Source organism: Coffea arabica, chromosome 11e (assembly GCF_036785885.1).
Source record: "Coffea arabica cultivar ET-39 chromosome 11e, Coffea Arabica ET-39 HiFi, whole genome shotgun sequence".
NCBI lineage: Eukaryota > Viridiplantae > Streptophyta > Magnoliopsida > Gentianales > Rubiaceae > Coffea > Coffea arabica.
This window is the reverse complement of record NC_092331.1, coordinates 11046832-11072836: the sequence shown is the minus strand read 5'-3', so window position 1 is coordinate 11072836 and position 26005 is coordinate 11046832. Positions and strand designations below refer to the sequence as shown.

Genomic DNA, 26005 nt, shown 5'->3' with positions numbered 1-26005 from the left:
GCATAAATTTAAGCATTTTTCCTTTCATCTTTCGGCAAATATCTGCATGATATCTTAACTAAAATTATCTTGTTTGGATCGTAGTTTTCTGTAAAAAGACTTTTACGTTTTCTGTGAGATACTTTCCAATCATTCTTTTACTTCATATACATAAAGTCGCTATAGTGTATATATATATATTTTTTATAAAACTCTAAAAAATAACGATCAAAATGGACGCTATGATTAACATTTCATTTGAGATTTTTTTTAAAGTCAAAATGGACGCTATGATTAACATTTCATTTGAGATTTTTTTTAAAGTCAAAATGGACGCTATGATTAACATTTCATTTGAGATTTTTTTTAAAGTCAAGCAAAATTATTTTCTTCATCATGAGAAGTGCTTTAGAGTGAGTATTGCTTTGGGTTATCATATTTACTCACTCATGAATCGATTCAAATAATTAAAGATAAGTGTGAGCAAATCCCCCAATTAGTCCATCAACTATTTTACTAATCCAACTTTGATCCTTCATCTTAAAAATGAAACAAAATGGTCATTCAACAAAACTTTTTTCAGCAAAATTGGTATCTTTGCCACGAAAAAATCAAAAGAATTCAAATCTCATCGTCACTTTCGTTCAACTATTTGTTAACCGCTCTGTCACATATATAATATAGGGATCAATTTGCTCAAAAAATTTTATTGGAGGATAATTCGGTCCCATTTTTAAGATAGAGGACCAAACGTGAATTAGCAAAATAGTTAAAGAACCATTTGAAGGATTTGCTCTATAAATATCCTACACTCGTAAACATTTACTCCTCGTGGCGACTTAATAAAACGGAGAAGGGAAGGGCAAAAAAAAAAAAAAAAAAAAAGAAGACAAAAACATTTAATTTTTTAATTTAATAATATTATAGTAGTAGAAGGAAACACTAAAAACAGAGAGAGAGAGAGCACCATCGGAGAAGAACGAAGGTACGAAAGAACGAACCCAAAAAGGGAAGAAATCGAAGATCCCGGCGTTGTCCAGAGTCCATCAAAGATTGGGGGAAGTTTGATTCTCTGTCGCCTCAGCCTCGATTGAGCCCCAATTTGAGGATTCGTTCCCGCAATCGATCACCACAGCTCAATAGGGGGTTTCAAACCCTAATCTGACCAAATTAGTCAAAATTAATTTACTATTATTTAGGTAAAATCTTCCTCCTTTCCGTCACCTTCTCCTAATTATTCTTCTAACCGTGCTTCTTCTGTTCTTCAATTGTGGCGCACCATGCCAGTACGGGAGGGGGGGGGGGCTGTTTTGTGCTATTAAATGGTCAACCGGGGAGGGAGTTAAGTCCAGGAATGAATGTGTTGTTAAAAATGGAGTTCAGTTTGTAGTTCTTGCTGCTTTTTTGAATTTGATTGAAAGATCATCTCTTTTTTGGAATTGATTGCTGGTTCTAGTGTTACTTGCTCCTGAAGGTGATTTTTCATGTTCAATGATGCTGCTTCACGTTAAATTTATGGGAAGTGCTCGTTCTTTAGCTTGCTGAAAAGTGGAATGAGGATCATCTGACATACACTGCTGCTTGCTTAACTGGGGATTGAGATTATTCTGTTGTTGTCATTAGTTTTGATAGTATTGATTCTGTTGCTGCTGGTAATTGTATTCGAATGGAATAGAACAAGCTCTCATTGCTTGTTCATGTGCAAAGTTGATTTTTTTTTCCTGTTAGTTTTCTGTTGGTAGTTTTTTTGGTTTTTGTGTATAGAGTGAATGTCAGTATAAAGTAAAGATTTTGAGTGACTGAGTAAGGGGGTTTGGGGGTTGGGTAGATAAGTCCCCAAGTTGGCCTCAGGAGTTACCACCGTGGCTTTTTAGGTTAATTTGGGATTAGATTTAACTACTGATTCTTAAAATTTCTGACAAAAAAGAAAGGATGCTTTCTTAGTTGGTCATTGTGCCATTCCACCTCTGTGGTGTGGAGTATTCAAGCCTTTGATAATTTAGGTCAAAGTTGATTTTTTTTTTTTGGTTTCTTATCATTTGTTAGTATTCGGGCTCATCTCAAATTGATTTTCAGTCTCAAGGAGAAATAGTTCCTCTAAAGTTGGTGTCATTGGATGCAGTTCCTCTTCCTTCTTTTCTGATTCTTTGCAAGGACGCTGTTTTTACTGTATTATTTATTGCTTGACTTAACCGTCTACTAATTGAGTTTCTTATTACACGCTCTTTTTTTTCCCCCAGGAGAGGTGCTTGTACAGAGTATGGAGTACATTGGCTAATGATGAATGTATTATTGCTACTATTGCTATTAGTATGAAGTTATTGCCTGGATGGTGGATTTGTGAGGATTTGTTGCCGAAAAGTCTGCTATTAGGTAAGGATGAATCTACAGGCGCACATGTCAGGCCAAATTTCTGGCCAAGTACCAAATCAATCTGGTCCTTTGCCTGGAATATCCCAGCAAAATGGAAATCCTTTAACTGCCCAGATGCAAAATCCTGTTGCTCATGCAAATGTGCCCAATATGGAGCCCGAGTTTATAAGAGTACGCAGAAATATGCAGCAGAGAATGTAAGATCTTTGTCTGTATGGCTGTGTGTCATTTGACTTGGTGTTTTGCTATTTTCCATCTCTCCCTCTCTCTCTCATTGGTGTTGGGGTTCGTCATATCAATAGATGGACATCGATAGATCACCAGAGATCCAGCATTTGTTTGCAGCTATTCTGCTTAATTCTTAAAAAAAAAAAATATGGAATAGGTGTTTTTGAAAAAATTTTGCTGTAGCTCTGTATGAGAAATTTTTTTACTGTAGATGTATGTTGGATCATTTTTGGAGTTTTTGAGGTGTGTCGCAAACACCACTCCTCCACCTCCCTCTTCCCTGGACACACACCACCACCCTCTTCCCGACCACCCCCCACCACTGTACTCAGCCCCCTTTCCCTCTCCCTTCCCTCTTGCCTCCGCCCTCCCTTCCCCCCTCTGGCCATCTCTTTTCATCCCTCCCCCTCTCTTCTCCTCTCTTTTCCCCTGCTACCCTCCCCGTCCCTCGCTAGCTCTTTCCTCCTCCCTCGAGACTCCCCAACCACTTCACCTTCCCCATCCCGCCTCCCCCACCCTCCCCAAGCACCTCCCTTTTCCCCCTCCTGCCCCCTCTTCCTCCACTGTTTCCCTTTCCTGTTTTCCCTTGCTGGCCTTTCCCCTCCTTGTTTTCCCTGGCTACCCTCGCCCAGAGCTGGTCGGGACCAGCTCTGGTTGGGGGAGGGGGTAGGGGAGCGGCCAGAGGAGGGAGGGAGGTGAGGTGGCGGGGGAAAACAGAGGGGAGGGAGGGAAAGGGTAGAGGAAGAGGGTGACCAGCTCTGGTTGGGGGAGGGGGTAGGGGAGCGGCCAGAGGAGGGAGGTGAGGATGGCGGGGGAAAACAGATGGGAGGGAGGGAAAGGGTAGAGGAAGAGGGGGCGGGAGGGGAAAAGTGGATGTAGTGCCTGGTTGGGGGAAGTAAGGAGGGGAGGGGAGTAGAGGAGGAGGGAGGGGCGGGTGATGTTACTTTTTCCTATGGATTTTTTTGGTATTTTTATTAAGTGTTTTTGGGGTGTGTTACTGTAGAGTTGTATTTGAAAAACTAGTATTTGAAAAATAGTGAAATGCATATAGGCCTATAGTCTTTTTCTGTTTATTCTCGATTAATTTTTCAGGCATGTAGCTACTTTCTGCTTTTCAAATCATATATTTTCTTGGTCAAGTTTTTGCTGGATTGTGATTCTGACTTCTTATAAATTGTTTATATCCCTGTAGTGTTCTAAAACTAGGCTTTGAATAAAAGTTTTTTTTTTTGTCTTCCAGATTTCACTATCTCATGCAGCGTTTGCAGCCTGCTCATGACATGCCACAAAGAAGGATCGTTGATATAGTGAAACGTTTAGAAGAGGCTCTGTTCAAAAATGCTGCTACAAAGGTGTATTACTTTTTTTCCGAGTTTATACATGCTGTTTTATTGCAAGTTATATCCATCTTCCTCACGTGTTGTCTATGAGATACTTAAGTGCTGCTGATTTCTTCTTCATATTTCAATTATCCTACCATTCTGATAAAAGTTAAGTTGGTCTGTGCTATAAATGTGGAGGTTTAGCATTCATCGTTCTTCTAATCAGAATTTTTTTATGCAGAAATTTTGCCATACTATAGTATTTTTAACCATGGCAGCTGTCTTCTAATTTAGGAGGAGTACATGAACATAGCTACCTTGGAGAATCGGTTGCATGTTTTAATTGAACGCCTGCCTCTGAGTAACCAGAGTCAGCAATACTCACATGTGAATTCTTCCTCTTCTATTGGTACAATGATACCAACTCCTGGCATGGCTCAAAGTGGGAATTCGAACCTGATGGCGACATCAGCTGTTGATAATGGAAATACTTCTAATAATATTGCTTCCTCCAATATAAATTCTGGAAATTTCTTGCCTTCCCATGGGCCCTCCGTGACTGCAGCACATGCTGGTTCATTCAGTTCAGCTGATGGTACTGAGAAGGCTTATGTTCTTTTAAATGGTTATGCTATCAGCTTATCTTTTCAACCGCAAAGTTTAATCAGATTCATTTTTGCAGGACCATCTTCAAATGGATATCAGCAGCCACCTTCCAATTTTGCCATCAGTTCTGGTGGAAGCAATTTGGTGTCATCTATGGGAGCACAAAGAATGGCAAGCCAAATGATCCCTACTCCTGGATTTAATAATCCAGGCAGTGAGCTTATTAATAATACCAGTAGTAGTCAAGCATACATGAATATGGAGTCATCAAGTAATGTTGGTGCATTTTCAAGTGTTGATTCTACGGCAATATCCCAACCGCTGCAGCAAAAGCAGCTTGTTGGTGGTCAAAACAGCCGAATTTTGCACAGCCTTGGCAGCCACATGGGTGGCGGGATTAGGTCTGGCATGCAGCAGAAGTCCTATGGACTATCAAATGGAGTCTTAAACGGAGGATTAGGAATGATGACAAGCAATCTGCATGTAGTAAGTGGTCCTGGGGCTTCAGAGGGCTATATGACTGGCACTATGTACGGAAACTCACCCAAGCCTTTGCAACCATCTTTTGATCCAAATCAACGAACATTGGTGCAAGGTAGTCTTTGTGTCTGTGTGTGTGGTGTTGTTAGCACTGGCACTGGAGTAGGTTCTACCTAAATAAAAATTTCACTATTTCATCTGCATGGATTTTTGTGAAGGGAGTTATATATGTGTGTGTGCATACGTTGCGTGTGTTTTCTATAATGTGCTACACAAATTTAGCAAAGCTATAAAGAGTTCCCAAGCTCTAATCAGATGGCATTGACTATCAACTTGCTTCTCACTGAAACTAATCCATTTGGCAGGGGATGGATATGGGGTTAGCACTGGGGATTCTTCAGGATCTGGAAATTTATACGTCCCTGTAACTTCTGTTGGTTCGATGATGAACAATCAGAACTTGAATGCAGTTACCTTGCAGTCTATGCCTCAAACGAGCTCTCCATTGTTGTCAAATCAGTCACATCACTCGCACACTTCTCAACAGGTGGCAAGCATTAAACCTCAGTCCATTGATTCCATGGAAAAGAATTTTCAAAACCAAAATTCACTGACAGAGAATCTTGGGCGATCCCATCCACACCAACAATTTCAGCAGCAGTCTCATCAATTTCAGCAAGCACAACTGGTTCAGCATCAACTCCAGCAAAAGCCGCAAAGTCAGCAGCACCAGCTTTTACCAAAGAATGATGCTTTTGGCCGGTCTCAGCTCTCATCAGAGTTACCTGCCTCAGTTAAGACTGAACCAGGGATAGAGCGTAGTGAAGGGGCTCTACATTCTCAAGTCCCTGAACACTACCAGTTCTCTGAATTGCCAAATCAGTTTGGGCAGAATTCTTTGGAGGAGCATTCTAGAGGAGGTGCACAATTAATTTCTTTTCCATCTGGCCCACAAGACATTTGTCCATCGCTATCTCAGACTTCAGAGCAAATGCAACAATTAATGCATCAGAACCAGTTTGTTACTGACTCGCAAAGTGATTTTGGCTGCCTCCCTAGTGGGGTTCAATCAGATGCTGTGGCACAGGGCCAGTGGTATCCCGAGTCTCAGGATCGTTCACAGGTCCCAGGGTGCTTCCCACATGAACAAAATGTTCAAGAGGAATTTCACCAGAGAATTGCAGGGCAAGATGGAGCCCAGCAAAATAATTTATCCTCAGATGGTTCTGTTGTTGGTCAATCTTCTGCTGCTTCTAGATTGGATAAGCCTTCAAATGTAGGTGGAGCTGCCTGCAGATCCGGTAATCTTAGTCGTGACAGGCAGTTCAGGAATCAGCAGAGATGGCTTCTGTTTTTGCGACATGCTCGTCGTTGTCCCGCCCCAGAAGGGAAATGTCCAGATCCCCATTGCTTTACAGTTCAAGAGTTATTGAGGCATATGGAAAAGTGTGAATCATTACAATGCTCGTTTCCTCGTTGCTGTGCAACAAAGATTCTAATTAGTCATCATAAGCGGTGCAAGGATGCTAGTTGCCCTGTTTGCGTTCCCGTAAAAAATTTTGTGCAGGCCCAGTTAAAGGCATTTAGTCGGCCCCATTTTGGTTCTGGTTTTGTGAGATCAGTCAATGGATCCCGTAAGCCATATGAGACTGGTGAAAATACAGTTAGGTCAAATTTGAAGACAATAGTTGAGACCCCTGAAGATTTACAACCATCTATTAAGCGCATGAAGATTGAGCTGCCCTCCCAATCTGTTCATGAAATCCAAAATCCAGTAGTACAAGCTCCCACTGTTAGCGAATCTCAAGTGTTTCATACCACACAGCAAACTGAACAAATTGTCAATCCGAGTATGCCCATGAAATCTGAGGTTGCAGAGGTTAAGATGGAAGTCTCTATGAACATTGGTCAGGGAAGTCCAAAGAATATTGTTGTGAAAAAGGACAATTCAAATGATTCATGTATGCAAAGGACTGATGCTGATCCCGTTATGTCAAATAACCCTGCTGTTTTGCCAAAACAGGCCAGTGTTAAGATTGAAAAAGAAGTGGATCCAGCTAAAGAGGAATCCAACTCATTACCTGCCGATAATGCTGGTGCTTCAAAGTCTGGGAAGCCAAAAATTAAGGGAGTATCACTGACTGAATTGTTCACACCTGAGCAAGTTCGGCAGCATATAATAGGTCTCAGGCAGTGGGTTGGCCAGGTAATGCCACAAACCATGTTTTTATTTCATTTATGGATTGCGATTTTAGCAGTTATCCAGCATAGTTTAGTTAACTCCCATATATACAAGCTGTTCTTTGGCATCTCAGTTTGCAGTTGAATGGAAGCAATTGAATAAGAGGATTGGGCATGGACGTAACATTGATTAGCACTATACTGCATTCTCTTCACCATCTATGCTTTTATTTTGATTTGATACTTGATGTCTTTGATCGTAGATAGTTAGGTTGTTTGAAGAGTCTTGAGAGCATCAAAACATCCTCCCTGCAACCATGGTTAACTTGCCCACATACTTATATGACTTATAACACTTACCTGTTTCCAAGAGGAGAATAGGAGATGCTTCTCACTATAGAACTTGTTTAATTAAAACTGCAATTTTACCTTTGCAATACTTTGACCTAAATAGTTTGTTGTCGTATAAACATTTAATGGAGCTGCAGCACTAGCTCCTTCGGCTTCTGAAATGTTGAAATGAAATAATTGAAGAACCTACCAGATTCTTGTAATATTCTTAGCCTTTTCAGGACTCACTATTCATAAATGCTGCCTGGCTCAGTATAAAACTGTAAAATGGAAAGACTTTTTCGATTATTCAATGAATCTTTCTCGAGTGAAACAGGAGATACTTGAGTGGGTTACCAGAAGCTATGCATTTTTGTTTCCTTGTAATTTGTTCCACTTTGGTACCTGTCATTCTGCTTTTTCTCTGTGAAGAGGGAAATATGAAATGTATTGGCCTTATCCTAAGCAAACGTACTTCCTTACAGTTGGTTTCTCTTTCCAAAGTCACTTGGAGAACTTGCATCATTACATTGTGCAAAAAATGATTTACCTCTTGTTTAGATAAACATGGTTTCTCAATTATAGCCGCATCCAGGGTTATATTGAAGTCAGTAAAAACATCATCGTGTCATCTCAGTGTACCTGTCTTTTGAGGCTTTTTACTTAACATGGTATTGAATCTGGTAAATCCTGTCTTGTTGCCATGTAATGCTTGAATTTTAAGGTAAAGGAGGGGCTGCATGTTAGATCTGCTTGTTGAGGATATGATGGCTGAGATTGATTATCGAATATTGTAGACAAGTTGGTAATATATTAAGGGGGTGTTTGGTAAATGGGTTTCAACCCCTACTATGGGTTTCAAATTCAATCATACCCATACGTAATGTTTGCTTGGGGCCAATGGGAATAGATCAATGGGAATGATAGGCCTCTTTTATGTGTTTTTTGATTAACCATCTCTCACTAGGGAATCATCTTAATTACCCATCTTATTCTCCTTCAATAGCCCCCTTATTCTCCTTAAAAATAAGAAAACAAAATGCTACCATTTCTGCTGTATTCAACAAAGGGAAAAAAATAAAAAAAGAAATAATGTAAAAGAAAAATAATATATTGTAAAACCCATTCCACATTAACAAACACACTGAGTTTGTTTGGATAAGAGTTTATTTGCATGATTTATTTGAGATAATTAATGTAGCACTTTTTGTGATGTGATAAATGTGAGATAAAAAGGTGGTTGAAATTTGTGAAGTAAATTTTTTTATTTGAAATCAAGCCAATCCAAACAAACCCACTATGGGTTTTCATCAAAACCCATTATCATTGACCACCCTATGATAGCGATAGTGATTGTGGAATTCAACCAAATGGCTTCTAAGTTATGATCAATTTTTCTAGTGTGTTTTGCTGGATAATACCAGACAAAGATGAATGTTCTGGTGAAAAATGCAGAACTTTTTGGTGGATTCACATATATTTGAACTTTTACATCAAAATGTTACTGGCTAGAATTTTGTTTCTGACTTGACTTAATCTCTGTATTGTTTTTCAGAAGCAAACTTGAACCTTTTAAATGACTACAGTGTAGAGTCTAAATTCCAGGATGACATTCAGAAATATGCACTAACAGATAATATTACCTTAAATAGGGAGCTACTTTTGAATATCTGAAATTACATATTTTGTTACACCAAACCCTTCTTGTCGTATGGTTAGGTCTTGGGTGTGGAAAAGGTTTAGGTAACTGGTGCATGCAGCGAGAAAAAAATTGTTGGGCCAATGTGGTGCACCCAAGTTCTCTGGTGGGGAGAAAAGAAATTCAATAACTTTTTGTAGCCAGTTACTGCACTGACTTCACGAAACTACTTTTTTTTAGAGGAATCTGGTCTATTAAATATGTAAAGGTGGTTCTTACTTCTTGTGGAATTAGTTTTATTCTGGAATTGTAGCTGGAGCTAAGTGGCTTGTGTGTGGTTGATATTCTGGAGTGGGAGCTGGAGCTAATTAGCTTGTGTGTGGTTAATGTTACATACCCTGGAATAACTTCATGGTGGGTTGTCAATATATTTTGATCTAGCACCAAGAACAATAGAGGATCTCTGTGATTTCTGAAATCTTAACGGTAGAACTGTTGAAATCAGAGAATGGAAGAAGACTGAGGACAAAAAATGAATTTTAGGAGCTGAAGAAAGAAAGAAGGGAGTAGAAATTCTAGATTTTTCAATTACAGCACGATGCACCATCTTAAACTCAACAAAACTACTTGATATCTTTCAATATCCCTGAGCTATTTATTAGGGATCAAGACTTAAAAGCTATGAATTCTTGAAGATAGGGCCAACTTAATTGCTAAGAAAATTTATCATTTGAGAGTGAGGATAGGAAGTTGAGGTGAATTTGACTACTCTAACTGGCAGCTCCAATTTTTACTTTTCATAATTAACGGTATGTCTCCTAGGGAAATTTTGTACATTCTGATGCTATGTTGGAGACCTAAAATGACTGAAAGTCTTAGCTGTACAAACCTGTAGTCAACCGCTGAAATTTTCTCCCACACACTTTTAAGCCCTGACAGGATATAGGTCTACTGCAAGTACATTTACAATAAAGTTAAAATACATCAAATTATAATAGAAACAGTAGCAAATCTACAGATTTTATCAATTTCAGGATTTTCATGAATGTTATTGTACTTGTCTTTGCGTTCTGTTTCAATGCTGATCTTGTTTGTGGTTGCTTTATGGTCTAAAAATGATGTCACAAACGTTAGTTCATTATGTTGTGAGTTTAATATATTATGAGTTTACTCAAGTATTCATTGAATAGGCGATGTTAAAGTAGCTTTCCTGTAGATGGACATCTCTAGTTTCAAGACCTGAAACCAGTTAAATGTATTATTTATATAATTTGACTTTGACATAGGCAATAAAAACTTTGACATAGGCAAATTTTATTGCGTGATTCAGATAATGTTAATTTCATCTCTTTGCTTCTGTATTTTGAGAGGTTCGGGATATGCCACAATATGGGATTATTAGTGTGCGCTTTGGTGTTCAGATCACTAGAAATCAATAGATTCTTTTGCACACAGTTGTTTCTCTTGGTTTTTCAATCATGATCAGAGTTATAACCAATTAGATTGTTGTTCTGAATATCTGTTATGGCAACTGAGGCTTTCTAAATTTCAGTGTCTTATCAGTTTTCTGCTACGTGTGAGTCATAACCATTGGTACTTTGGGCTGGGAATAGTCAACTTGGTATTGAAAGGAATCCGTGTCATTCTGCAATTGGCTGAATTGAATAAATTCATGTCGGTTTTCTGTGATTTTAAGCTTTTATTCTGAAATGTTTTTCTACAATGAAAATGTTAGTATGGATGTATTGGGGGACCTGGAAAGGAAATTGAAAAGAAAAACAAGCTTGGGATTGGGGAAATACCGGGTGAATAGAATGTGAAATGATTGAACCTTGTCGACTCCTGTTACTGAGGAACAATTCTTTTCAAAGTTCAAGTTTTAGTGGAATAATGTGATATTCCATAAGCCTGTTTGAGCTTCTACCAGGTTATGAATTTACGACTACTCAATTGAGTCAAAGGATGTCACGAATAACTACAAGTTCTGTGCTGTGATAAATTAAACCAAAATGAAGTTATTATCACCTGTTTGGGGAACATCATATCCTTTTTGCAAATGTACATGTGGTGTGAAGGCTGGGCTGCATAACTTATCTTATACTTATGATGCATTGAAATTAACATATAATCTTGTATTTAGGTCAAACCTTGTAGCATTCGTATGACTAGTGTACAGGAATACAAGTTTGGTTGCCATTTGGTTGTGAACGAGAACATCGTGCTTTCTAGGATTTTTCTGGGAATAGAAACTTGTAGATATTATGAATCCATCCTTTTTGATCTGTATTTACTTTTTCTTGTGCAGAGTAAAGCAAAAGCAGAAAAAAATCAAGCGATGGAACAATCAATGAGTGAAAATTCTTGTCAGTTATGTGCAGTTGAGAAGCTCACTTTTGAACCACCACCGATATATTGCACCCCATGTGGTGCTCGCATTAAAAGAAATGCAATGTACTACACAATTGGAACTGGTGATACTCGGCATTACTTCTGTATTCCTTGCTACAATGAGGCTCGTGGAGACACCATCATAGCCGATGGAACAGCAATCCCCAAAGCAAGGCTTGAGAAGAAGAAAAATGATGAGGAGACTGAAGAATGGGTACATAACATTTAGCTTTTTCTGCATTTTTGCGTTTTTCTAATTTTTTTGTTCATCAGATGGTTCAGTGATGTTGGATGTTATTTCACTTTTTTCATAGTGGGTTCAATGTGACAAATGTGAAGCTTGGCAACACCAAATTTGTGCATTGTTTAATGGTAGAAGAAATGACGGTGGACAAGCCGAGTATACTTGCCCAAATTGCTATGTAGAAGAAGTTGAAAGAGGGGAGCGCAAGCCATTACCACAAAGTGCTGTCCTTGGAGCAAAAGATCTACCAAGAACCATTTTGAGTGATCACATTGAGATGCGGTTAGCAAAGCGACTGAAACACGAAAGACAAGAGAGAGCAAGTGTTCAAGGAAAGAATATTGATGAGGTGGTACTTTAGACACATCTTGATTTTTTTTCTCAAATGTTGATGGATGTTTTTAGAGTTATTTTGAATCTAATTATAAGTGCTTAAATGTTTTGTTATAGCCTATAGCCCATCTATGCAATTCTATTCATTTCTTGGAATCTTGATGAGATGTAACCTGTCTTTTGAATGTTGTATTCTCTTCTTCTGAGTCTTATCTTTGGGAGTGGCCATTAACCAGCTGACAATGTTTCAAGTTCATATGCTATTAGAGGAATAGGATTTACTGGCTCTGGATTATTAAGCATACTCATTATAACCTGTTTGCAAGTTTAGATATTAGTGACAGCTGTCGAGGGGCCTTGTCTTGTCTGTTTCAGCTTTTGTAGAGCTATTGAAAGAAGAGTGGTTGATAAAAATGCTGTTTACAATATTAAAAGCATGGATTTTGTATTGACTTTCTGTGACACTGCCTGGAAAGGCTTAATATAACAAATGAAAAAAGCTACTGGCAACATCTGAAAATAGCTTTTAGTTTAAAAGAAGCCATAATGTGCTGATATTATTCAGCTGAGTAGGGGTTTTTGCATTAGTGGCTTGCTGCTTCTCTTCTCAGATCTTTCCTGTCTGAATGCGAAGTGTTATCTTCTGTTCCTCCACATGGTGCTATTAGTGAAGTTTCTATATCATATTTATTCCATGTGGGAATCGTATTTACAAAAAGGATTTTGTTGTAGTACTAATTCTTCTACGATTGTTTAAACAAACTGAATATTTTCTTCTTCTTATCTTTGATATATTACTACTAATATCTTTATGCATCTATTTCACTAGGTTCCTGGAGCAGAAGGACTCGTTGTAAGAGTAGTTTCATCTGTGGACAAAAAGTTGGATGTAAAGCCACGGTTTCTTGAGATTTTCCAAGAGGAAAACTATCCATTGGAATTTCCATACAAGTCCAAGGTATGCGGTCCAAGTTATGTGAAGGTTATGTTGTGAAGGTGGTTTGAGGTTTAATTTTTAAAAGTTATATCCTTGGATTCTAAATTTCAAAATTTCTGTGCAATACAAGTTAACTGTTGGTATAAATCGCAGTTATCTTTTGTGCCTGGCCTAGGGAAATGTCTCTTTCTTTTTCTTTTTTATCAAGAGATCTTAGAGCTCTTATGTGTGTTCAAAATCCCAAATGTGTGGATCAATTTGGTTGTTTTTTGGGTTGGAGATTCGCACATGCACCTCTTCTGACAGTGTGGATCCCAATTTCTTGTCTTGCCTCTTTTTGGTGCTAAGGGGTGTCTAGACACAGAATAATGTTGTCAGTAATCAAGAATTATGATTTATGAGCAGAGACTCAACAAGTTGGAGAGGTATTGGGAATAGGTCAATATCACTAGGAGTAGCTCAGTTGTTATTCCTCAAATTTTCAGGGTGTGCCTGCACTTGAAATAAATGTTTTGCTGGATTGCTAAATAAATTTGTTTTTGTTGTGATCCAAATATCAGATTCTCTTTGCAAATGCTAATTGTCTTGTAGCCCTAGATTTTCATCAGATTTCCATCTTGTATTGCCTCTTACTTTTGGAACTCAACACTAAAAGCTGTGCTTCCAGGTATTACTCTTGTTCCAAAAGATTGAAGGGGTAGAAGTATGCTTATTTGGCATGTATGTTCAAGAATTCGGATCAGAATGCCAGCAACCAAATCATCGGCGTGTTTATCTTTCATATCTGGATTCGGTTAAATATTTCAGACCAGAGGTGAAAACTGTGACTGGAGAAGCTCTCCGTACATATGTGTACCATGAAATTTTGGTAAACTTTTTCATTTTCTCCAATGTTTTATTCTGCTTTTTTTTTTTGGGGTTAATCACCAGACTAACAACTTTTACATAATGACATTTGCCCCAGATCGGATACCTGGAATATTGCAAAAAGCGGGGCTTTACAAGTTGTTATATATGGGCTTGTCCTCCACTAAAGGGTGAAGATTATATCTTATATTGCCATCCAGAAATCCAGAAGACGCCAAAATCTGATAAACTTAGGGAATGGTGAGCTAAAAGACTAATGGTTTACAATACTTTCGTATCTAGCACCTAAAATATTTTAGTTCTCCACAAAATAGATGTTTGATATGGTTTTGCTTTCTTGTTTCAGGTACTTATCAATGTTAAGAAAAGCTTCAAAGGAAAATATTGTTGTAGATCTTACTAATTTGTATGACCATTTCTTTGTAAATACGGGTGAATGTAAAGCTAAGGTAACGGCTGCTCGGCTACCGTATTTTGATGGAGATTATTGGCCTGGGGCTGCAGAAGATATGATATACCAATTGCAACAAGAGGAGGATGGCAGAAAACAGCATAAGAAGGGAACTATAAAAAAGACCATAACAAAGAGAGCTCTAAAAGCATCCGGTCAGACTGATCTTTCTGGCAATGCGTCAAAGGATCTGCTACTAATGCATAAAGTAATTTACTGCATCTGAACCTTTTTGGTTTTTGTTTATCTTCCTACCACAACAATACCAATCTCTTGCTCTGAATCTTGTTCTTTTTGTCAGCACTAATTAAGTTTTTCGAACGTCTTATGTTTTGTTTGAATTAGATGCAAAGATTCAATGGTTTCCCACCATAAAGCTTTTTGCTATTTTCTTTTCCTTTACTTTTCTAATTGAATTGCCGGACTGCCAGTTGAACAGATTCTCTAATGGCAACACAATGGGTAGGAGAGATGCAATTATTAGTTTATTGTTTTGGAACTTCTCACCAGCCTAAATGCTTTTCATGCCTAATTATGTTCAATGACCTGATTTTCTCCTTGAATACTGTTTTACAACTTAATTTTGTGCTGATCTTTTTGGTTCTTGGGGGCTTTGCTTTTCATTGTAGCTTGGAGAAACTATATGTCCAATGAAGGAGGATTTTATCATGGTTCACTTGCAACACGCTTGCACTCACTGCTGCATTCTAATGGTATCTGGAAACCAATGGGTTTGCAATCAGTGCAAAAATTTTCAGCTCTGTGACAGGTATCTATTTCACTTTCCTTTTTGAAGTTTCTTAATAGCTGCCATTTTTTCTCTCAATTAAACAGAAAGACAAATCAAGAGAGTTGAGAATTAGTTGAGCAATTTGAATAAGAGAGGAGAATTTGTTCCAAGAGGAAAGGAATGCATTAGAGAGGAATAAACGAACTTCATACAAAAACATTTTTTTCCTGTTCAACCAAAGATTTTTGTTTTTCTTAATTCTCAATGGAACTGCATCAATCGAGTTGCCCTTCCATAGAGGTCATTGGGGCTTGAACTTCGGAATTTTATGCATGGTTCTAAAGCTGCATCACAAGTAAAACTTGTTCATGGAAACTTATGGGATTCTTTCTTTTCAAATTGTAAGTATGCCTTACTGCAATAATATTTTACCTTTGTCCACCCGATGGCAATAGGATGCTGCATATCCTGCTCGATTTCTGTAGATGCCAACTTCTGATTGGCAATCCTAAACAAATTAATTACAAGATCTTGTGCCTACTGATTTGCTATTGCTTCTGATTGGCAATCCTAAACAAATTAATTACAAAAAATTGCTTTTGAATTTCAAGTCTCTTTCCTTGATAAAAAAAAGTGTGATCCTTGATGTTTGTAATTACCAGTTTCTTGTTTCGAGTCTTTTCGTTGAGTTACAGAATTATGTGAGGCATTTTAAACTTTTCTGGGGGCCAAGCAGAGTCTTCTTTGGGAGGTTAGTGAAAGGAGAAAACAGTCTGAGAGAAGTGCTTTTTCCTTGGTTTGATCATCAAATTTTTTATTTTCATGCACAAATAATCAACAACTTTTACCAGGCCTTTCAGCACTAGTTCAACACTGGAATACCAAATGCGCCTGGAATTCTGTAGGCAGCATACGGAGCCAAGTTCCATAAGCTGCCCTACATTTTCATTTGTTTTGGTAGAGAATCCTGATACTTTCTAAGCATTTTCCTTGTGGGTGAGTACAAAAGGACCGGCTAGAAAAGGAGGATACAGAGATGGAAGGTGATTGGAACTCCTGTACACTGAAGAGAAGCATCGAGTATGGCTTGACCATAAATTGAGTCGTGGTTGTAATTAAAGCTTTCTTTTTTCCCCTGGGCAACAAATTCTGCGATTAGTTAGGGGTATGGTTGAAGGAGAGAGACAAAAAATCCTATCAAATTGAAAAACTACATATCTGTTTGTGATTATAGTTAAACTTTCATGGTAAATTTTTACTTTGGAGATTAATCTGAATCAGCCTGTATAAAAGTGCTATTTTTGGGTTACGAGTCATTTTACCAATGTCTAATTGATGGCAGGTATATTGTGATCTTTTGTCTTAATTAGTCTATGCACTGGTTTATACTGAACATAGCTTTGATAATACAGGTGTTATGAAGCTGAGCAAAAACTTGAAGACAGAGAGAGACATCCTATCAACCAGAAAGACAAGCATGCTCTTTATCGAGTAAGTTCTTCAATGAGGCGCTACATAATAAAGGCATCCTTTGCCATACTATTATTTCATTTTTCCTTTAGCAGTCCTAACATGGAAGAGATTGATAAAATTTTCAGGTTGAAATCAATGATGTACCAGTAGATACCAAAGATAAAGATGAAATCCTTGAGAGTGAGTTCTTTGACACCAGGCAGGCATTTCTGAGTCTCTGTCAAGGAAATCATTATCAGTATGATACCCTCCGCCGTGCTAAACATTCATCCATGATGGTTCTTTACCATCTTCACAATCCTACTGCCCCAGCATTCGTGACGACATGCAATATATGCTTTCTGGATATTGAAGCTGGTCAAGGCTGGCGCTGCGAAACTTGCCCAGAATATGATATATGCAATTCATGTTACCAAAAAGATGGTGGGATTGATCATCCTCATAAGTTGACCAATCATCCCTCCATGGCTGAACGTGATGCACAAAACAAAGAAGCAAGACAAATGCGGGTCTTACAGGTATTTGTTCCTTTTCCTAATTCAAGATTTTCAGTTCTTTATATTTACATTTTTTTAATTCTTTTTTCAGCCTCGGTTGAGGGATGTTTATAGTTCTTTGAAAATTGACTTCTTTTTGGTTACTTTGAGTCTTGAGTTTTTTATCTTCTGGTGTATGGTGGGCATTGAAATATGTCACACCTGACAGCCTAGCAAGCATAAAGCTTGGATTTTGACAAATCAGTGAAGAGGAATTTTGTTAATCAATGCTAAGTGATTCAACAATGTTAAATATCCATTTCAGAAAAGTTACGAGTCACTGCTGTGCATTTGTTGTTTGTATTAATACTTTTGCTTTGTTTGTCTGTGCTGTGACTGTACTGTATATTTTACATGCTTTGTTTGTCTGCTGTGCATGTCCTGCATTTTGTGACATGCCATATATTCTGCTGTGTTAATAAATGAGGAACCTATAAGGCCTGAGGGCTGCTGTTCATGTTATTTCCTTTTCTTCCTATTTAGGGAACTAGGTGTTGTCTAAACCTGTGCATCAATTTCACAGATGCACTGAAAAAGGTATTTTTTATTGACTAAACAATCAAGTGATTCAAGACCATGTTGTGCATCAACTTGAAGACCTGTCATGCAAAAGGCATCCTTGGCTCCTCACCTTCATTATTTTTACCTTTTTGTTTAGATGGACTGGCATTTAACGGTGTAAACGAATCGAATCGAAGTTCGATTCTCAAACTCTCTACGAGCTTGAAAGTCAAGCTTGAGTTCGATTCGATTTAATATCGATAGGCTCGAGTTTGATTGGAGAGCTCGAAACTTTATTTAATTTTGAAATTTTTAATTTTATCAATCATACATATATAATATCTATATAGTAAAATAGTAAATGTATAATCTTATAGGAAATATTAATAAACAAATATTAAATGTACGAAAGTATTCGAGCCTAATCAAACCTTAACGAGCTGAATATATGCAAGGTTGAATTCGAATTGATACTTTAATCAATTCTAATGCTTTTTCGAATTTGAGTTGAGTCTGAACTGTTCATTAAGGACTCAGTTCGTTTACAGCCCTACTGGGAGTTGCCTGAATGAATAAAATGGTGAATATAGTCATTGATCACTACAATTGCCTGTGTGCTTTGTAAATTATTTGTCCAAATTTTTTTATTAATTTATTATGCTACAATAAGGATGCTTGGTTCCAGAAGAGCTTGTAGTATATAGGTGGTGGTTGCTTGATTACGAAAAATATTATCATCTTAAGCTGTTTGGTGAGTCTAATATGATTGGGCTACTGGTTTTTGCAGCTTCGTAAAATGCTTGACCTTCTGGTGCATGCTTCTCAATGCCGTTCTCCACAATGTCAATACCCGAATTGCCGCAAGGTTAAGGGTCTTTTCCGCCATGGAATACAGTGCAAAACACGTGCCTCTGGAGGCTGTCTTCTCTGTAAGAGAATGTGGTATCTCCTTCAACTGCATGCCCGAGCGTGCAAAGAATCTGAATGCCATGTTCCACGTTGCAGGTTTGTTTTCAAATGTTCCCCCATCGTTAAGGATTTCATGCTGGTTGCCATTAAGAGAAAAATCTCTCTGTGGTTTAGCTGTATGTTTACACATGCCTGGGTAATGATGCAGAGATTTGAAGGAACACTTGAGAAGGCTACAACAGCAGTCTGATTCCCGACGCAGAGCTGCTGTGATGGAAATGATGAGACAGCGTGCTGCGGAGGTTGCTGGTAATGCTGGATGAGCAAGTTGTACATAATGGATGGATACTTTGAAGAAATGCTTCTAAGAGTAAGGTAGATTAATTACACATCTTAAAGAGCTTATTCTGTGGGCTGTAACCGGGTGCCGACGATTAAAAACTGCACTTGTTGATAAATTAACTGGATAAAGCTCCAAGGCAAAAAAACTGATAGGAGGTTGACTGGGTATATTCCTGGGCTATAATTCTTTCATACATACCTCTCTGAAGTAGCTCCATGGTAAAGTTCATATGTCAGAGCTGCTTGCTGCACTTCACTCAGCTGCCTTTTTACAGGGAGAAAGTTTGTCTCAATACCCAAGCTTTGGGGCTACGAGTGATTCTTTTATTTTTGGTTCTCATGTATTTTATGGTTGCCATCCTGTGTTGGCCTGTGTACCATAGCTCTAGTGAATCTACTGATCTCATGTTTGTAGAATGTTTACCCGCCGAAGGAAAATTGTGTTGGGAGATTGGAGTATCTTTTTCTCCACTCTTTTGTTTCATCTCTTCCCTAACCCTATTTTCTGGGTGAACTTTGATCTTTAAATGTCTGTAGATGGGCTTTGTTTCTTCTTTCTTTTTGTGTTTCTTTAATGTAAAGGTTGGAAGAAGCTAAAGCCTACAGCTGTTGCCTGTGGCTCCTGTTTACAACCCTTTGGAATTGGAGGTAAAGTAAATTCTTTATAGGCAATTTATTTTTTCTTTAGAGCTGCAGAGTAAATGACCGAACGTGCATGCGCAGGTGTGACCACGTTAGGAACATAAAATATGTTCGCTGTTTAGGCCGTCTACCATGTAAGATATGATGCATCAAAGGCTCATGGATACTCCTTGTAGTTAAATTTTGTTTACTAGCTTAGCTTATCCAGCCGAATGTGGCTATGGTACATGTTGAAATTAGTTTTATTGGCCCAAGGACCGTCACGGGTAGGTGGGTGGGCTGTAAGCATTGCTCTTCAGATGTTTCGATTGTGAAGACAAAAAGAAGAATGCGAATTTGCTTCTGGATTTTGCTCTGAATTGCCTGAATTCCTCTTGATTGATTGAGTTACATATAACTTCTTTAACAGATGTTTTTCCTTGTTAAAGCTGTAGAAATTAGTTTCTGATAATCAAATCCCTGCTTTTAATATGGTTCGACTAAGAAAGGTTTTGTATCTGACTATTAATCATTTAAACAAGTGAACAGTACTGGTGGGATTCGCATCTGTTCATACCATGGTTCAAAGAATCGGTGAGTTTCGGATTCAGTCGAGACGTCATCGGAACGGAATTCTCTGTTTCAATACCGGGGCGAAATGATTTTGAAATACATGGATGGCAAATAATTCGGTCGAGAAATTTTCAATAAGGATAGAAATGGTCGACTCGCAAGCAGGCGTCTCGAATTAATTCGAATTCAACAAAAAAAAAAGTACATTTTACAGATTTTTTTTGCTAATTTTTTATTATTTTTGTTTAGTATATTTTTATATTATTCACAATTTTTAAAATATTAAATATTTTAAAATTAAAGAGCGATTAATATATCGAGATCGATGTGAAACAGTCCAAGCTGCGATCGTGAGCCATGGTTTATACTCTTTACATAATGCAGCAATCAAATATAAGTATTTTGGATAAGTATTAGGGAAAATCATTCAAAACGTTTCTTATATTTTGTAAAATAACTTTTTTCGTCCCATTTTTAAAAGTGTAATTTTACGTTCCTTACAAATTTACAGTGGTCAAATTTGGTTTCTACCTAAGTTTTCGATTAATTTTTTTTGTCGTAATTCATCACGTACCTTGCATGTGATCATTTTTTAGGCGCAAAATTATCAAATTAAATTTTATATAATCCAATTTATATTCCCTTATAATTCACAAAATGAATTGTTTCGTCCCTCACATTTCATAAAATAAATTTTTTCATCCCTCACATTTTGCAAAATGAATTTTTTCATCTCTTATTAACCATGCATACGAATAGTTTTTTTTTAAAAATCCATTTATATTTGTATTTGATTTTACTTGAACAGTACGAATAGCATATAATATATTTCTATTTGATTTCATCTAAACAAACTAATTATAGTTGTACACATGCTATTTAATATATATATATGGATTTAAATGTAACAATTTTCTTTTAAACCCAATATATCTATTTGATTTCACTATGTGAATCTATTCAATATTTGTGGCCTTTTCTCTTTTAATAATAATTCATTTATTGAGTTGTGTAATAAGATTATCTAATTAATCAGTCCTAAATCGAATTCTATAGTCATGCTAACAAATTGCAATTTAAATTTGAAATTTCTATTCGTCACCTTTAAGACCAACAGTTGAATATCTTGTGATTGTTTTAAAATTTGAAAGTTCCAATCATCTACTTCTTTTTGTCATACTTTTTCTTTATTTATTTTTTTCTATCCAAATTTAGTTCATTATAAACACTTGATAATGTTTAGGATTAAATGTTTTTTTTTTGTTTTCAATTTTCAAGTAAAAGAAAATGAATATAAGTGAAAAATTAACAAATTTTTTTAAATCCTTGTATATATCTATTTAATTTCACCTAAATAGTACGTTCAGGCGAAATCAAATAGAGATATATTACATGCTATTCGTATTATTCAGGTGAAATTAAATAAATATATGTATGAGAAAAATTATTCGTACACATGATCAATGAAGGATAAAAAATTATTTTGTAAAATGTGACGGATGAAAAAATTCATTTTGTGAAATATGAGAAATGAAACAATTCATTTTGTAAAATGTGAGGGACTATGGATCGGATTATGTAAATTTTGGTTTGGTAATTTTGCCCTTAAAAAATGATTACATGCAAGGTAGGTGGTGGATTTCGACCAAAAATTAGTCAAAAATTTAGATAGGAACCAAATTTGACCAATGTGAATTTATAAGGGACGTAAAAGTATACTTTTAAAAATGAGGGACTAAAAAATTCATTTTGCAAAATGTAAAAGACGTTTTGAACGATTTTCTCTAAATATTATTTAGGAGGTACAATTTCTACAAATGGATTCTAAAATGTCAAGAATGTTGGTAATACTGAAGCTAGACATGACACTTCAATTCAGACGGCCTCAAGCGGTGAAGATTGGACCAAATGTCGCATAATCACCAAGCTCAAACTACAATATGCTATTCTCTGACAAATTAGAAGCAAAGAAAGTTTCAATTATCACTATTTCAATTTCATTTCACAATCTATCATGTCCAAACATCTAGTTTTCCTTATATAGATGACATCACATGCAATAAAAGTTCATTACAAGAAAGTGAGCTTATAGGAAATATACATGCCGACACTTCAGCACTCCTCTTGTAAACAACTCCTTTCAGTTCTTCTAGACCTCATTTCTTTGGTCAAGTTTCTTTCCCTTGGCACACAGTACTGTTTCGTGTCCGCTTACTTTTCAATTTATTGCTTGTGACCCCTTCCTTCTCATTAACAAAGGAGAGATCTTCAGAAGCATGCAAAATATGAAATACCAAAACTAGAGGATTCAGATATTTCAGGGCAACTTTGCTTGAACTTGCAGAACATTAGCCAAAAGTATACAAGCAGAGCGATAACAAATGCAACTCCACATACGAGGAAAAGACCCCAAACACTCTCCAAGTTAAGTTGGTCTGATTGAGAGCTCTGAGGACCACATATACTTTTCTTCAGCCACTTGTCATGAATTTTTTGGAGTTCACCGTTCTCCGACAATGAAAGAATTGCAGTTGACATGTCAATGGCTAAGGGAGAGTTTCTGGGAAATGCCTGACGAGTTGAGAAGAAGAGAAACAGGACTAATGAATTTGCACTTGAGTAACAAGATGTAAATATTATAGTAAATGTGATCAACCAAAGTTGCAATACTGGCATGTGGGAGACCAGAATTTCTTAAAGTATGATGCAGTTTGTTTGAGTAATCTTGCAATTTCAAATCTTAACCCGACATTTACTACAATTGAAATGAAAAATGAGATTTGGAGATCCCTTACCCCTTATCTGAATTGCACTTTCCATATGCAAATGACAAGTTTCTTGCTTCAACACCATGTGCAAAATGAAAAGAGTTGCATCTGCTTTATGCTTTAATCCTACCAAATCCACGAAGAGCCCAAGTTCTTAATACTAGTTGAAAGCTAATTCCTTGTTTGAAATAATCATGTTCTTTAGTTAGTGACCAGAAACTTATTGTGCTTATATATGTGGATTTGCTTGTCTCTTTTCCAGTAAATTATGATAGCATAAACACTGATATAATCTTGTTATCATCTTTCACAAGTCACTAGATTTTGAGTACTTGATTTAGCCAAATTTAAAAGGTACTCACAAATCCCCACCCACTTCTCGTGAATTGTTGACTTGCAGTACCTCGCAAGGAAGAGATCAACATATGGCAGTTGATCAACCATAGTAGCAACTATTCTTCTTTCAAGAGCATCAACATATGCTTCTAGTGAGTTGAGAGGAACAAACCTAGATTTAGCAATATCGAGTTCTTTATGTAAATAATTTTCAACAAAAGATCCTACCTGGAACTCTATAGGATCATTGCTGGTTATCAGGGATTCAATTCCATTGATGGATGAGCTTAGCAGCTACACTGTGAGGATTGACGTCAAGCTTGCGGTATAGGTCGAATTGATTATCAGAACCACAAAAAGCCAAATAATTAGGACAATCTGCCCAAATGTGCTCATTGTATTTTCCCCTGGAAGGAAGATCACGAAATCCACATGAGCGGTCTGAGTAGCCAAGCAATAGTTAAAAAAGCTTCATAATTTTCATCAATACTTACTGTGGGTAAAAAAAATAATTGAAAAGCTAAACCTGCAAAACAAAAGCATATGGATGAGAATCCTTTCCCTTTCAATTGCCACTAACTAAAATGTAGAAAACTAGCTTATCTAGTCTTTGATATCAGTTAAATATGTGACAGAGTAACATATAAAAAAAAAAGGAAAAAAATTCAACATGGCACCACAAATAAGTGCCTATTGATTCCTGGTGTCATAGGATTTCTCCATCCAAAATAGAATTATGATATCAGCATAGGCAGAGTTTGGCATTGCGAAGACCAACAAAAACTTAAAATTATTTTGGCAGCCTTGCTGAGGTGCAAACCAAAAGGTTCTGTCAAGTAACAATTGTACCTCCAAAATGAAGTACATATGTACATGATTTGGAGACCATAATGCATTTACTCACTATGGATACCTCAACCTATACGAGTTAAATTAACCCCGTTCACTCCCCTGATTCAAGAGACATCTTATCTGGACATCTACATATGTGCATGATTTGGAGACCATAATGCATTTACTCACTATGGATACCTCAACCTATACGAGTTAAATTAACCCCGTTTACTCCCCTGATTCAAGAGACACCTTATCTGGACATCTCCAGATGAGGTGACTGACGAAATCATTTCCTAATTAGATTTCACCTTAGCTATAGTTGACATAAGCCAAGGATGTGATTTGCGACTGCTAGATTGATGTGACAGCCAGTCACCCTATTGCTTAGACCTACACCTGATACCGCTGCCCTAGGCCATCTCATGATGTCTAATAGTGGATGGACCTTATCATTCCATCCTCAAACTTATCCACTATAAATACCCATTCACCACTCACAAATGAGGTATGCAATCTGACTCGTACATTTAACTCCTGAACTATTTTTTATTTTAGCATCGGAAAGAGATCGGGGGACAAAACCCTAGCTATTTGATATTTTACAAGTGGGCTCGTTTCATGGTGACCTCGGCTCTTTCACCAAGAACTCACCTCGTCAATTGGCATCGTCTGTGGGAATGACAATTCCTTTACCATGATATCTACACGATCAAGAAGTCGGAAAGCTCCTCGCGCTAAATCCAAGGTTGTCACCAATAATCAACACGATGCCACTTGATATATGGAGAAACTGAGACAAGATCCTCAGTTCGTGAACGAAGAGGCCCTCACCAAAATGACTGAATTCATGGCCGAAAATCCTAGCATCTTTGAAGAGCTAGGGAGGTTATCAAGAGGAAGGGGAAGAAGAAGGCAGAGTTATCAAAACGACAGTCCGTCACTTTACTAGAGATCCCTTCTAAGAAAGAATCGGATGATCATCATCTGAGGCGGAGTTACTTCAGGCAAACCCCCTTTAAGTCTACCTTTAAATTGGCCTCCATCTCCAAAGCCTGCTCGAAAGGTGAATGAATGATTTGCCTAAGTGTCACGCGGGATTCGCTGCTGACTATATGAAGGCTCCGACCTTCACCAATGAGATGAATAACGAGTTAGTCCCCTCTAACTTAAACTCCCCGTCTTACAGTCTTATAATGGATAAGGTGACCCTGAGGATCATATTCATCTCGCCTTTCCATTTGTATTGATTACCCGATTCGGTTATATGCTGAGTCCTTTCGATCTTTCTTCAGGAGACTGTACGAAAATTGTTCTGGAGTTTAGAACTTAGGAGCATATCCTCTTTAGAAAAACTTGTGGACAAGTCGTTCATTAATTCATCTCCTCTCGACCAATGACCAAGACGTCGATGTACTTGATGAATATACATCAAGCACCTGATGAATATTTGCACTCGTACCTCTAAAAGTTTAATGAAGAAAGCGTTCAAATTCCCGATCCAGATATACAATAACAGTTGCAGCTTTCACTAATGGATTGAAAGATAGGATTTTCAATACCGAGGTGTACTAAGAATACCGTCAGACATTGCGTGAACTCTGACAAAAGGGTTGACAAAAGCATCTATGGAGAAGATGTTAACCACATAAACAGAGAAGTCCAAACATCTCGAACAATCCCTAATCGAAGAAGAAAAGATCAGGGGAGAGTCGAGCCTGGGACATTTGGAACTTCGGGGCAAGGCTCTTCCCGAGATTGACGAAGTGTGTTTGGTAGAATAGCTAAGGAAAAGCATTGCCAATCACTGAGACTGAGCTGATATCTTTTACAACAACTCGATAGCATATACTTACTATTATGAAACAACATAATTTAGGTAGAACCCCTCCTAAAATGACTAGGAAGAGAGAGAAGAGGAACTCGAATCTTTTTTATGCCTATCATAGAGATATCAGGTACGAAACTAAGAATTGCAATGATTTGAAGAGAGAGATTGAGAATCTCTTGAAATAAGGTTATTT

General features: G+C 37.4%; 1 protein-coding gene and 1 long non-coding RNA gene across 3 annotated transcripts; one reads left to right on the top strand and one right to left on the bottom strand.

Moving 5' to 3' along the window:
• The first annotated feature begins 810 nt into the window (after positions 1-810).
• LOC113719493 (histone acetyltransferase HAC1-like) lies at positions 811-19333 on the top strand. The gene is made up of 17 exons (XM_027244702.2): positions 811-1178; positions 2220-2549; positions 3821-3932; positions 4197-4497; positions 4585-5103; positions 5354-7194; positions 11444-11740; positions 11841-12119; positions 12933-13061; positions 13708-13908; positions 14005-14147; positions 14254-14566; positions 14988-15127; positions 16501-16579; positions 16687-17079; positions 18386-18603; positions 18716-19333. Exons 2-17 carry the CDS (start codon positions 2359-2361, stop codon positions 18828-18830), a joined length of 5271 nt encoding a protein of 1756 aa, XP_027100503.1. The 5' UTR covers positions 811-1178; positions 2220-2358; the 3' UTR covers positions 18831-19333.
• Positions 19334-22001: 2668 nt separating this feature from the next.
• LOC113718936 (uncharacterized) lies at positions 22002-24242 on the bottom strand. Of its 2 annotated transcripts, XR_011825041.1 has the most exons (4): positions 23997-24242; positions 23642-23673; positions 23376-23554; positions 22002-22614 (listed from the first exon to the last, which is right to left on the bottom strand). It is a non-coding gene; the product is annotated as an uncharacterized lncRNA (long non-coding RNA). The 2 variants fall into 2 exon arrangements; XR_003454674.2 differs by having other exon boundaries at positions 23642-24237.
• Positions 24243-26005: the final 1763 nt, after the last annotated feature.

What these genes read in the sequence shown, in the direction of transcription:
- LOC113719493 (XM_027244702.2), top strand. Translation starts at nt 2,359, where the DNA reads ATGAATCTACAGGCGCACATGTCAGGCCAAATTTCTGGCCAAGTACCA. An exon ending in TCAGGCAGTGGGTTGGCCAG is followed by an intron (nt 7,195 to 11,443) that starts GTAATGCCACAA and finishes TTTCTTGTGCAG; the next exon opens with AGTAAAGCAAAAGCAGAAAA. An exon ending in TCTGATAAACTTAGGGAATG is followed by an intron (nt 14,148 to 14,253) that starts GTGAGCTAAAAG and finishes TTCTTGTTTCAG; the next exon opens with GTACTTATCAATGTTAAGAA.